The following is a 14,597-nucleotide window of genomic DNA, read 5'->3' as shown; positions in this document are numbered from 1 at the left end:
GCTAATTTGTAGAGGAATGCATATCGAAGGTGTAGGGAAGTTAAAAATATGGGGTCCATGTGCTCGTTTTTTAACTATGAGTGTCCAAAGTGATGTGAGTTGGCATGAAAATCGCCGAAAATGCGCCCAAAACGTGCAAAAGTTTAATAATATCGTCTAAAATGCGAATGGTTCCGTAGTTTTGCCACCGAACATTCAAAATCCATGTCATTTTCATCATACTCTCTAGATTTGTAGAAGAATATATTCTAAAGACATTAAAATGTTAAAAATATGGGGTCCATGTGCTCGTTTTTAGACTATCAGTGTCCAAAGTGTTGAGATTTGACTTAAAAGTATTGAAATCCACCTAAAATGCGCCGAAAACGTGCAAAGTCTAATAATACCGTCTAAAATGCGAATGGTTCCGTAGTTTTGCTCCCAAACACTCAAAATCCATGTCATTTTCATCATACTCTCTAGATTTGTAATGGAATACATTCTAAAGGCATTAAAATATCAAAAATATGGGGTCCATGTGCTCGTTTTTAAACTACCAGTGTCTAAAGTGTTGCGAGTTGGCTTGAAAATATTGAAATGCACCTAAAATGCGCCGAAAACGTGCAGAAGTCTATATATACCCTCTAAAAATGCAAATGGTTCCGTATAGTTTTGCTCCCTAACATTCAAAATCCATGTCATTTTCATCATACTCTCTAGATTTGTAGAGGAATATATTCTGAAGAAGTTAAGATATTTAAACTATGGGGTCCATGTGCTCATTTTCAAATTATCAGTGTCCCGAAAGCATTGCGGGTTGGCTTGAAACAGCCCAAAATGCGCCGAAAACAAGCAAAAGTCTGTTAATACCGTCTAAAATGCGAATGGTTCCGTATAGTCTTGCTCCCAAACATTGAAAATCCATGTCATTTTCATCATACTTTGCACATAGATACTTTAGCACCTGAATATTTCAAATATACACAAATTTACATGGGTCCATGTGCTTGATTTTTTGCTATAGAGCTTCAAAGTTAACCCAAAATGGATGATGTTCTTAAAAATTGCGCATCCAAAAGAATTTGGCATTTTTAGACCTCACGAGATCACAACAATGAGTTTAAACAGTTAAAGCTCTATTAATCATTCAAAATCTATAAAGATTTCATCAAATTTTGCAATAAGATTAATAATTGTATCCGTAAGATGGATAATTGATTTATATTGCTGTCAATTGTTTGCTCATTGAAGTCTAACAACACTCTCAGTTCTTAGAAATTGCGGGAAAGATACTCAACCTCAAAAATTTCAAATTTCAATAACAAACTTGAGAAGTAAAAGAAATGCTGCACTTTAGTCAAAACCTATGTCATTTTCACCAAACTTTGCAAAGTTGTAGAGGAAGGTATACCTAAGAGGTGCAAACATAAAAAAAATATGGGTTCATGTGCTTGTTTTCAAACTATCAGCACTCTTATTAGAGCAAATTTGCTTCTTAAAACACCCGAAAACCCGCCAAAAGCTTTGTATCTATCAGGTTAGGAAAAATTCCGAACCTCTTTTCCATTTATTCAAACTCGGGGTCATATTCATCAAACTTTGCGGCACTACAGAGAAACTATTTTGAAATTGTAGAGGAATAAAAAAAATGGTCCATGGAATAATTCCAGTTTATTAGCTTCATAAAAATCAGCTCTACCTACAGCTGATTAATCACCAGTTTATCCATTGTGACGTCAGCGCGAAGAGTGTAAAATATGCGCAGATCATGATGCGCACAAACATAACTGTGGAACGTCCTTAAATTGGATGACAAATGTGTGTGTAGTCATGGTGGTGGGGTGTATATGGGTATTTGCAGGTGTGCGTGCGTACGTGTGTAGTGTATTATGGGAGTGTGTGTTTTGTGATTGTAGATGTTGGGGGTTCTTCTTTACATGTACATGTATGTCTTAAAGAGTCATCTTATTGACTGATTGAAAAACTTCTCCCAAAACTTGTCTTTATTATTATTTCATCGGACGGGGTGTCTATTCGAATCGATTGCAGCTCATTTAATCAATTCCATATTTGTTCGCATATTTGGAGATGTATATTGTTAAAAGAAATATATATCAGTGTTTCTTTTTTCTTTTAGAAAAATATGTAAGAAAAGGAGAGAGCAAGAAGGAAGGATTAGGGACAAATAAACAGAATAGAAAGGAAAGAAATTACCAGAGATGTGATTACAGATGAGAGATAGAGAGAAAGAGTAAGATGTGGAACAGAGATACTGTTTAAAAAAAACTGCGAGAAGAACAGACGGAGATGAGACTGATTGAAAAACTTCTCCCAAAACTTGTCTTTATTATTATTTCATCGGACGGGGTGTCTATTCGAATCGATTGCAGCTCATTTAATCAATTCCATATTTGTTTGCATATTTGGAGATGTATATTGTTAAAAGAAATATATATCGTGTTTCTTTTTTTTTATAGAAAAATATGTAAGAAAAGGAGAGAGCAAGAAGGAAGGATTAGGGACAAATAAACAGAATAGAAAGGAAAGAAATGACCAGAGATGTGATTACAGATGAGAGATAGAGAGAAAGAGTAAGATGTGGAACAGAGATACTGTTTAAAAAAAACTGCGAGAAGAACAGACGGAGATGAGATCAAAAGAAAGTAAGAAGATGATTGAAGAATGCCAGATTAAAGGGTAAAAATCACATAATGGATCAAGACAAGGAGTGCCAATATGAAGAAGATCTTTGGATATAATGGAGTTTGAATGGATTTATATTAAATCAATCCTACAGTAGGCTTCATGCTTTAGGATAACCAGTCGTTCAACATTATAGAAGATGGACAGTAATCAGTCAGCCCAATAATTCCTCGACTTAATAATCCCTCAACCCAGATGTCCTCAATCACAGGTCCAAGGTAGCCGTTGTTATAGACACCACTGCAGCGCATTTGTCCCCTATCTTCAGCTAATGGGTAATGATTTTTTTTTCAATAATGCCTATAGCATTTCCATTTATTTGAAAGCAGGATAAAAGAGCATTGCACATTAAATGCCTTGCTCACAGGCATAGGTACCGCGGCCGGGGATCGAACCCGGATTTTTTATGTATAGCCAGGCGCCTTAGACCACTCGGCCACGGCACCTGATTGCAGTCCAACTGGCGATATCGAATGTTACCGATCACATGTCTCCCTCGAAGAGCAACATAGACACCAGAGAGGCTGTCCGTAGGCAATACACGTGCTGATCTATTCACATATTCACAAATCATCTTTTTTTCCTTTTAAATAAGGTTTCATATTCTAAGTAAAAAAAAGGAACAAAAAAGAAACGACATAAACACATGTGTAGGGTTTTGGGTTATACGAAACTTATCGCCTTTTAATAATAATAATAATAATGCATAAGATTTAACGCACTTTCCATCTTGATTAGATGCTCAAGGCGCTTCAGTGCAGAAAAACAACAAAAGCTATTTTTACATATAATACATGTCTGAACAATAAAGTATATGTCTATCAGAAAGCATGCATTCTTTGACAGATATGCTTTCAGGTTGCCCTTGAAGGTGGTCACTGATGTCTGGGTTTTCAAACTCTGTGGAAGAGAATTCCACAGGTTAGGCCCTGCATGAGCAAAGGCCCGTTCCCCCGCATGATTTCTTAGCAACTGGAATTTGTAGGAGATTAGATGATGAGGACCGTAAGGTTCTTGAGGGTTGGTAATTATACATCAAAGGTTTATTGTAAATGGGGAAAGTTCCATTGACCAGATAGCAAAATTAAAAGAAGGATTTTAAAGAAAATGCGTTCCTTCAGGGGCAACCAGTGAAGAGTTTTCTGTAGGTTTAATTGTTACCCCCAATAGATTCAAATATTTCCAATGTATATGTCAAGTTATTTTTGTATTCATTTGCGACATTTTTATTCTTAATTTTAAATTCCCCTGCTCTTTTCTCTCATATTTCTTTCTGGTATGCTACAAAACATTATCCAAGGCGGTCTCCAAGGATTTATTTACACATATTTTCATTTGTTTGTATATATATAAATAACTCACAAGATACAGGAACACATGAGCCATGTGTAATTATTCCCATGCAAATATTTTCCCTCATCATTGATTCCCTTAATACATTTTCAATTTTCATAACATTATCCGCTTCATTTTCTTGTCACGTGAAAACGTTCATGAAATTAAATTATCATATGCGTAATCATGATAGTCATATATAAAAAAATCTTTTTGATGTAGTCTTTTAGTTACTTAGGTTATTACGCGCATGAATTATATAATATTGTGAAATTGTGTTGAGAATTACGAACCTTTCCATATTTAACAGCTAAAATGGTATTGACATTAGGAACTACTAATGTAAACCTTTAGTTCACAATCATACTTTTTGGTAACAGGTGTCACGGGTAGTATAGAATAGAGGCAATTATGTCTGATTAGAGTTTTCATCTGAAATCCGTAATACAAATCTGGAGACCCCGAAAATCACGAGAATTTACAGACATTATTAACAAGGGCAAAGTAAAGACAAAGTGAGGGCCTTTATTATGTCTGTATTCCAACTCATAGTGATGATTAGCGAGTTCACAATTTATACGATTCACGTTAAAAGTGGAAGCCAAATACAAATAAACCTGAAAGGAAATTAAGCATTGCGTTGCCAATTTGCTGTTAGACGAAGTGACATCCCACTTTTTTTCTTCTTCTTAAAAATCGACCGCGCGAAATGAAATATCCCCAATCTTCGGAAAATGAGAGCACAAGAACGCAATTTAATTTCAAAAATCGTCCAGAATGTAATTATCGTACTTGTTGTGCCTGCTCTTCATTCGTTGCTTGGTACAAATAACTCGAGTTTCTTGATTCAAGTTTCAGTTAATTATCGTCAGCGAGGCCTTTCTGGATTCGAAATAAAGCAATCTAGAGGTAAAAAGGGGGATATTGGCCTTATGCAAATATCAATTTTGTTTGTGACACCAAAAGCGCAATACCATAAAGTGTTCATGTCGTGGTTTTAATATGGACATCTTGAAATCGTACCGTGGATTCCTTTTTACGATCCTTAGATATTTGCAACATCTATGTCTGAGATCTTCTCGAGATCGTATCAAATTTTAGAGTGTGATTTCCAAGAGATAGCCCGTCCGATTTGAAATCTATATTACTTTCTATATTATACAGCTTTCTCCGCGAGAAGACGTGTTGAGTTTTATGTCGGTTACATATCTTGAATCGATATCAGGGTATCGGATATCTGTTTTATACAATCACTAAAACTAATTCATAAACATTGTTTGTGTTGGACTGCATGAATAATCAATCCATAAATGATACGAGAAAATAAAGTATAGATAAATTATATGAGGGTCAGTGAGGGACCATTTCCCTTGGAAATGGGAAGTTTTGGGGAGCACTTGGAATCAAGTCAGATCACGTGGTTTCAATCTCGATCAAACCTGTACTTTTGTTAAAAGCACAAAATGATTAAGGAAATCAATGTTTTTATATGGAGAATCATTTTTGTTGTTAATAAAATGATTTTTGTACCAGGAAATAGGATTAAGAACTCAGCGTTGCAATTGTTTATTTACATTGGCATACGCTAGGTATAACATCCATTATATAACATCCACCTAATCGACACCTAATCTTGATCATGTTGAAATTAGTTTCTATCTTTCTATTCACCCTGTTTTTTACGATGAAAAATACAATTTTCGGCTTTAAAAATTAGGCATTTCTATCATGTATTAATAAGTCCTCTCATCTCTTCCTTCACCCAACCCGTCTAAGATGTCATTATCATGAGAGTTGTACAGAGAGTAAGATGAATCTAAGATTACAAGATTACGGCGCAATCGCATTGTATTTGAGCTAGTCAAAGAAACGGGCGGCAATGTTCAGAATATGTCAATAGCATATCCCGTTGCCGTGTGCTCACCCTGGTGGGGGCACGGAGGTTAGGTTCACTTCAAGTACACGTGGGTAACATCAAAAGATTGTTAATTGTTTAAAGTGGACACCCGGAGGAAAGAAATGAGGATGAAGGAGGTAATGGATATTTTACAAAATGAGGTAGAAAGATAAGAGAAAAGAGAAAGTGAACAAAACACGATACAAGATAATGAGAGAGAAGCGTGGACAAATGTAAAGTGATTTAAGGGAGGAATATAAACGTTTAACAACGACAGACAGTGGCGTATCTAAAGAGCGGGAGGCTCGACGTGCCCGGATGCCACTTAGGCCTACGCAAAAAAAAAATAATAGAATAAGGAAGAAAAAGACAGAAAACGCCCTATAATGTTTAGTCCCACGACCCACCAAGAAGCCATCACCGTCAGAATGGAAATAAGCAAGAGTTTTTTGCCTTTGTCCCGAGTGCTGGTTGATATGAGGGCGCGATTTCAGCAAAGTCTACGGTGTCTCAAAATTGAAAGGGTCCTATATTACCCTGGGCGCTGAGTATGATGTTGACAGAAGGAAGAAATAACTACGACTTTCACCGATACAATACTCGCTCTGCTAATAGCTTTCATTCCCTAAAACTGCTTCAACCTTAATTCTGAACTCTTTTAAGTTTACCGGACCACGAATTTGGAATAATCTCAATGTATGCCTTTTTTCATGTTCAACTGTTTCTTCGTTTAAATGCAAACTCAAAAAGATCATTATTAGTACCTATTCCTAATTTAAATTCAAGCTCACCTCATTTATATATGTATTATTTTTGTTAATGAATGAACCAAGATGATGGATGTTCGGGTGTGCTTTTGTGTGTGATGATGACGATGTTTCTCGGTGGATGTGTCTGTGTGTGAATGAGCATGTTTCGCTCCCCCCCCCCCCCCCTCTTCATCTGATGTGTACATATATTAATTACTGTATTCTTTGGAGGCTTCTTATTTTCAAGTGTAAACTTTTTGTTGCCCTCCTTTTCTTGTAATTATATTTCTATATACGAATGTACAATTTGATGATGTTTAATTATTATCAGAATAAATTGAATTTGAATTGAATTGAATTGAATTGAATTGAATTGAATTGAATTGAATTGAAATTGAAAATTGAATTGAATTGAATAGTTTTAAACGTTTTTTATGTCGTATGTCGCTCAAGATCTCAGAAAAACCACAAACATCGATTTTACATTATTCTTTTCAATATCTGGATTACTGCATTATGAATACAAAATTGCAACCTACCAGGAGATAAAAGAAAGGATAAATGAAGGAATCCTACTTAAAAGAGCAACGGATAATTTTTTTTCAAAAAATTATTCCCAGTGCATAAAGTTAGAGTGAAATAGAATTGATTCAGTGATTAAATCAATGTGATGTTCTAAATAATGTATACCCATTTGTATTAATATATTGTTTATTTGTCACTTTCTTAAAGATGGCCCTGTTCTACTCGGAGAGGGCGCCTTTCGAGAATGTCTTCTACCAGTGTGTGACTATTCGTGAGATGGATGGGTTACCCAGTAGCATCTATACAACATTTGTGCTCTTCATACAGGTCATTGCTCCTCTCTTCATAATGTTCGCCGCTTACACCGCCATCTTTGCTAAAATAAGGAGAGAAAGTTCCAAAGGTAAGGGACCACGTGTCTGTTTCACAAAGGGTTAAGAGTAAATCATGCCACAGCCATAACAGTGAAACTGACCCCAGACCGAAAAAGAAGTTGTTACGTTGTTATCAATAGAACACAATCGGTCGGTCTGGATTTGGTTTCATTGGTGTGACTTAGCATTAAGGTCACATGTAATAAAAAGGGGGGAAGAATACCTTACTTGGAATATGATCACACAACCGCATTGGTCAGATTGGGCTCATCAGACGCGCACTTCTTCTTTTAGGTACGAAGGAATTAAGTCACATCTGGTTTTTTTTATGGCCCCTGTCTGTAGACCTAAATTTAAAATTAGTGCAAGTTACCAGAACAGATGGGAATGTCACGTATAATGGGGTTGTACAGTTAATTACTGGGATATAATTTAATGACGTCTCGTGAGCATCAATAATTTGTTCCATTGACACGATAGACGCCAAACAGTTTAGAAAAAATGTGCGCTTCATAAAACAGTGTTATATACTGCAAATTGTAACTCTGTAGTAAGGTAAGTACTAATAACATTTTAATAATGTAAATCATTATCAATTAAATATGTCTGAACCTATTGTCCTTAACATAGGATTAAGCATTAACGATGCTGAAGACAACCTTTCTCAACAACACAAAGCTCGATCACGCCTCTTCATGCGTGCTCAACAACGGACATTGCGCATGATCATCACCATCTTTCTCGCGTTTGTCGTGAACTGGACCCCTTACGTACTGGCTGCCATGAAATACACGTGGCACCACACTGATCATCCCGACACTCAATCTATGCGGATCGTTTACGAGACAGCGTTTCTCTTCGGACTCTCCAACTCCTGCTTCAATCCTTTAGTCTACGGATGCTGCAACCTGCACTACTTCGACAGCTTCTGCGCCTCCTGCTGTGCCGTGTTCATCGGCCGCCCCGACTCCAGCCTGACAGACCACAAGACGTCGACGTACACCATGAGATGGTCGATGAAGTCGAGCCCGACGGCCAAGCAAGGATACGGCCATCATCATCCTCACCATAACAACAGTGTGAATCGACACGGCAACCAAAATCAGGGATCTAGTAACAGCCAGTGGATTAAAGGAAGGTTACTCACAGAGGGCGCTGTATCAAGTAAGAAGAATAACAATTTTAATTTCCATGTAATGTTTCAGGCTTCCCTGAAACGTTAAGATTAATTTTTTTTCTCGACATAAGAGGATAGTCTCCACAGGAAGTTCTCAAAATTATTTCATGGTTGGCAAATGTTTCAGCCTATGTGCCAGTGTGTAAATCAGTTTCTAGCAATAACTAAAAATTACCAAAGGCGCCAACTAAAGATCATGAAAAGCATAAGCGGAACGAGAAAACTTAAATCAAATAATTTCATTTCCAATAAATGAAAAGATTTGAACTGTGATAGCATCATCAGATTCAAACAAATTTTTTTAAAAGATACCTTCAACATTTGGACAGCCAGACATCATGTTCAATAATCTAGTATTTCGCTCGTGAAGTATTATAAAGTAATTTTCGAGATGTGGCAGTTTATATTCGCCCCCTCCCCTCCCTAATGGATTCCCGACGTGGACAGGTGATATTTTTGACGGGTATGCGAGTAGCTTTCGATGGAATTGAATGGTTTTAAAAAAATAGGGGGAAATTTCGCATCCGCATCTTATGCTTTTTAAAAGTTCCCATAACCTGCGCAGGTGTACGGAACTAACGGCTATGTATTGTTCGTTTGTTGATCGTCAGGATTTTAGAAAGGTTTGACATTTCCCGCTTTCGAAGTTCAAACAAATCTATGATGGACAGAAAATCAGGTGCTTGATTTCTCAACCTTTCTTGACAAAAGCTTCTTCGCTTACGTGCCGGCGAAAAAGTGCAAATTTTATGGTCAGTTTCCCAGATTTCATGCACGAATTGCTAATAGCTTGTTTGCAATGGCTTGTTTTCTTTCTTTAAACAGTACTAATAAACGATGTTTAGAGTTTCTTATATCATTTGCTATGTTTGCTTTGTTACCAGGTACTTCTCAAGTAACAGTTTCCTGAGGAGGATTAATGAACTTTTGATTTTGCTTCAGATGCCCTTAATACGTCATAGTCAACATCTCAATGCGAAAGACTTACAGTAAAGACGATGGACGTTTGTTTCAGGACAACAAGAGTTTATAATGAGAAGATTCTTCGGAACTCACAATGCTTGGAATTGGAGCGTTGATGGCACATGACATGACCTTGATGTACGAAGACGCACAGATAAGGCGAGAGAATCGTTTGTGGACAGCCCGTCTCTTTCAATCACGATTCACACAGAGGCTGCTGAAGAAAGCACTGGATGTCGATCAAAGCACTCAAACTCAGAAAAAAAATAACACTTTTAATGGAAACAAAATTTTTGTTTTAAATGTCGTGAATTATTGTGTCGCTATTTTTGCATGTGTGTGGTATCACTACGACGAGTTGAACACTCAATTCAGAATAGAAATATGTGAATGTGTAACTAGGTCTTCAGGTCTATAAGTCACAGATATAACTAAAAACACTGAAAACTAGGGCACAGAGAACGATTGCACATTTCAACAACAATCCTGATTGGTCAATACTAGGAATGGTGTGATCATCATTGGCTAATGTCAATTTGCGAATGATTTCATACCTTTGTGTTTTGGGACCCTGATCCGTCAATGAACTGGCCGGTAGTAGATAGTTAACATAGTGCCAATGAGATATGTTGCCCGTAGAACGTCCTCTAGTCACAGGGCAATCTAAGGACAATTAAGGTAAACTTTGTAAAAATGCATTCACTCCACAGCCAGTCAGAACGATAGACTTCGCGCGATGTTTTCTCATTCCTAAGCACTTGCTGGTGTCCGGGGAGAGCAAAGAAAATGTCCGCAATCGAATTGGTCTCGACTAAATTTGGACGCATATATTGACTTGCTGATACCTTCTGGAGCTTGTTCTGGTTATTCTGGCGATATCCTCACCAGTCCTGAGCACTTCTGCGCTGTCTGTGCGAACTGTCCTGTGATCATCCGCGATGTTGTACAGTTCTACTGCTATTTCTTCTGATGCTGATGATGATGTTGCTGCTATTAGACTATTACTGTCAATGGCGCGACCACCACCCTTAGAGCCTGGGAACGATATTTTGATAGGGGGCGCTGCTTTGGAAAAAAAAATATTGGCAAAAAAAAGTTCACTAAGAAATGAAGGTGATTTTGGTTAAATATCTACTTTTCAGCTTGCCAACCTGACTTCAAGGGCATGCTGCCTGAGTGTATTGCACACGCAGCACCCCCAGAAAAATCTTCGGGTGTGCTGCACTGAACTCTTATCACCATTGAAACTTATCATAGTTTCTAGGAGTAATTACTTTAATAAATACAAAAAAGCATCGGCACTATTTTCAACTTATTTTTACGATATTACGACCCCCCCCCCCCCGCTCCCTGAGCCTTATTACTTCTCTACTTCTACTTTGATTATTGCTACTATTTCTACCTATACTATCCCGACAACTGGTAGTACTAATACTACTTCTACTATTACTACTACTGCTGCTACTACTACTACTACTTCTTCCATTACTGTTACTATTTCTACTACAGCTACACTACTTCTACTAGGTCTAGCACTACATTTTATACTAACACTATTCTATCAATATTTGGGGTACTAATACAACCAATACTGATTTAGCATCTTTATTTTCTAGTAATACTATAACCATACTACTGCTACTATTACTACCACTACTACCACCACCACCACTGCTACTACTACTGTTGCTGCTGCTGCTGCTGCTGCTGTTGCTGCTGCTGCTGTTTCTGCTGCTACTATATACTACCAGTTGCGGACCAAGGTTTGGAGAAAAGTCAAACTACAGTATGAAAGTATGTAAAAAAAAAAAGGGGGGGGTAAGTGGGGCCCCCACAAAAAAGTCAAGAGGGAAGTGATCAAAATGGTCAACTTTTTTTCTTTGGCTTGTCATATTCTGGTAGAAAAGAAAATTGGGCCTAGCCCCTGTTTCTTTCTAGATATTACTACAAGTGCTTCTACTGCTGATGCTTCAGTTAATACTACTACTACTTCTACTACTTCTACTACCACTACTAATAATAATAATGATAATAATCCTACTACTACAACTACTACTACTGCTATTACTACTAATACCAATAACATACTACTACGCTACTACTGTTACTACTATTGCTCTCGCTACGACTGCTGCTCCTAATACTATAGGGCTACTATACTACTTCTGCTATAAGTTCCTCTTCCGCTACTTATGTATTTATACTTTATACGTGACCTTAAACGATTTAAACGATTAAACGATTTAACTCCATAATAAAGCTGAAAATAATACTACTAGTACTAATATCACTACTGCTGCTGATGCTGCTGTTGCTACTTCTACTCGTACTACTTCTATTATGAAAACTACTGTTACTAATACTAATAGTACTTTTACCACTAGTAGTACTATCAATGTTACTTCCACTAACTTGACCTCTAGTAATGTTATTACTACTACTACTACTGCTGCTGCTGCTCCTACTCCTACTACTCCTACTACTACTACTACTACTACTACTACTTCTACTACCACTATAACTGTATAATACTACGACTTCCACGAGTACTAATTACTAATAAACACCAAATGTCAAAAATATACCAACCTCTTCTGAATTAAAGACATACATACTTGTAAGGCTCGTGTGTCCTAAATGTATGAGATACATCAACGATAACTAGTATATATATATGTACAATCTACCACTTTATGAAACGTTTCAATGACATTGAGCAATATTTTAAAGCTGATTACACATATTTTCCTTTTCGTGGCGTTTGATTTTACGCATATGCATGGCAAAGCAAGTATTCTTTACATAATTTCTGACATTCATTTCCATCTTTAGATTTACAACTTTTACACTTTCTAATGGGCGTGTGTGTGTGTAAAGTGTAATGCTCAAAACTGTTCTATTGATATTCAAATCTACACAGTCTTTTAAAATGTTATCTATTAATGTATAAAAATGTTTATATGAACAAAGAACCTTTAGACATATTTATTTAATTTATTCAATTGTGTACATACTTAACTATGAATATATATATGTATTATTGTAAAAAAGGAAAAAATAGATTACTTTGTGATAAAATTTCGGTCTTTTAAGTATTGTCCTTAAAGTTAACTGAAGGAAAAATGGAATATGAATTGCTGAAAAGACGACCTGTATTTGGGGGATGTTGATTTAACATTTTAAGGAAGTTTGATAAGTGGTCAAAAAAAACTTTAATGATAATATGATGGAATTAGCTTGTGCATTTCAATTTTATTTGATGCATTTTTGTGTGTAAATAGAAATCCTGTTGGCTATTCACTCTCATTCTCACATTCGCAATATGTCATTCTTAGATTTAAGAACATCATTTTTTTTGTAATCTTAGTGATCGCAAGTATACCGGTGCACATTATAAAAAAATCAACGGTGAAGTTTTTTTCAATGCACTAATTCTCTTTGTGTAAGAACGAAATGTAAAAGAAAAAAATTGTTTTTACTTTAAATATAATTGTTTTAGAGTTAGAACCCCCTTGTAAATTTATTTGAATTGTAGATATAATTGTGGGGTAAAGGGATAGGACCAAGACCTATATTTTCACATCTCATTTTCTTCTTCTTATTCCTCCTTTTTTATCAGCCTTTCCTTAAAGTGAGTTTTCGATAACTTTGAAAATCACATGGGGAAGTCGCCCCACCCCACTCCCGTATGGCTGTCCTATAGTCTGCCGGCACAGATCCTGATTGAAACTTTGATCAAATAGTGGGTCTTCACACAAGACTAGCACATATAAAACTTGCGAGAGGGCCTTCTGTACACAAGTCCTTGTAGGCTTGGCATTCAGACCACTATGACCATGATGACTGAAGGGTTTTCACAACAGACTAGCGCTGCCCCTGACTAGAGTTCACAACTGATAGTCTTTTAAAATCTATCCTTACTGAAGCTGTTTTAGCTAGGTCCAATGTCGATTTTGATAACGAACATTACGACAGACCTAAAAATTGATTTATGAGATAAACCAATATTTATATATATATATATATATATATATAGACCGCTATGAAATTTTATTGCGGCTTTTTACGAGGCAAGAGTATCGTGATTAATTTATTTTACATCCACACATTTTAGTTTGATACTAATATGCTAGTAATATCGATGACTGAACTGCAACAATTAATGATAAATTGAATGAAAATAATAGTTTCACACAGGAAGATACACCGGAAAAGAATTGGTAGATTACTAACTTTCGAAATCACAATATTCATCTACCGTATAATGTATACGGTATTCAAGCGATAATTCAACCTAGATATTTAATTCAATTTGAGAAATTTGACAAATTATACAAAGAATATAACATAATTATGTGACTAGGTGCAATGTCTATTCAGTAATGTGCAATTCATTTTCAAAGTTTGTGTAATATTTCAAACTTTCCTTTAAGTAGCACAGAGCATCGCCGTAAATGTAATTTATTGTCTGATTGTAATGAAATGTTGAATGCACAATTATCTCTATTATCATCCTGCATGAAGAAACAATGTCTCAGTTATATACTGTGTTTTATAATCTGGGGCCCGCTTCATTAAAAGTTGTTATAATGACAAATTTGCAATGACAGTTTAAAGCTACTGAAATCCTTTAATCCGATTGGCTAATAGTAAATCTGTTATAGAAATTGTGCATTTGTTATTGTATCAAAGCTTTATGAAACGGGACTATGTTAGCAAGGGTTCAAATCCTAGTCCATGCTGTGTGTTCTGGTATAGAGAACCAAAGGCAAACATTTTCTATCGAGAAATGTATTCTGATAGATAAAACCTTCGTTTTAACTCTAGTCTAAACTAGAATTTTAAAGGGGTACTCCAGGCTGAATATAACATGATTTGAACAGGTAAAGAAAAAT

General features: G+C 36.2%; 1 protein-coding gene across 1 annotated transcript; it reads left to right on the top strand.

The window, feature by feature from the left end:
• The first annotated feature begins 7,399 nt into the window (after positions 1 to 7,399).
• Positions 7,400 to 12,746, top strand: LOC129260575 (adipokinetic hormone/corazonin-related peptide receptor variant I-like). Its single transcript, XM_054898541.2, has 3 exons — positions 7,400 to 7,591; positions 8,193 to 8,726; positions 9,624 to 12,746. Exons 1-3 carry the CDS (start codon positions 7,465 to 7,467, stop codon positions 9,647 to 9,649), a joined length of 687 nt encoding a protein of 228 aa, XP_054754516.1. The 5' UTR covers positions 7,400 to 7,464; the 3' UTR covers positions 9,650 to 12,746.
• Positions 12,747 to 14,597: the final 1,851 nt, after the last annotated feature.

The sequence above is a fragment of the Lytechinus pictus genome, chromosome 5 (assembly GCF_037042905.1).
Source record: "Lytechinus pictus isolate F3 Inbred chromosome 5, Lp3.0, whole genome shotgun sequence".
In the NCBI taxonomy this organism is placed as follows: domain Eukaryota; kingdom Metazoa; phylum Echinodermata; class Echinoidea; order Temnopleuroida; family Toxopneustidae; genus Lytechinus; species Lytechinus pictus.
This window is presented reverse-complemented; position numbering and strand designations above follow the sequence as displayed.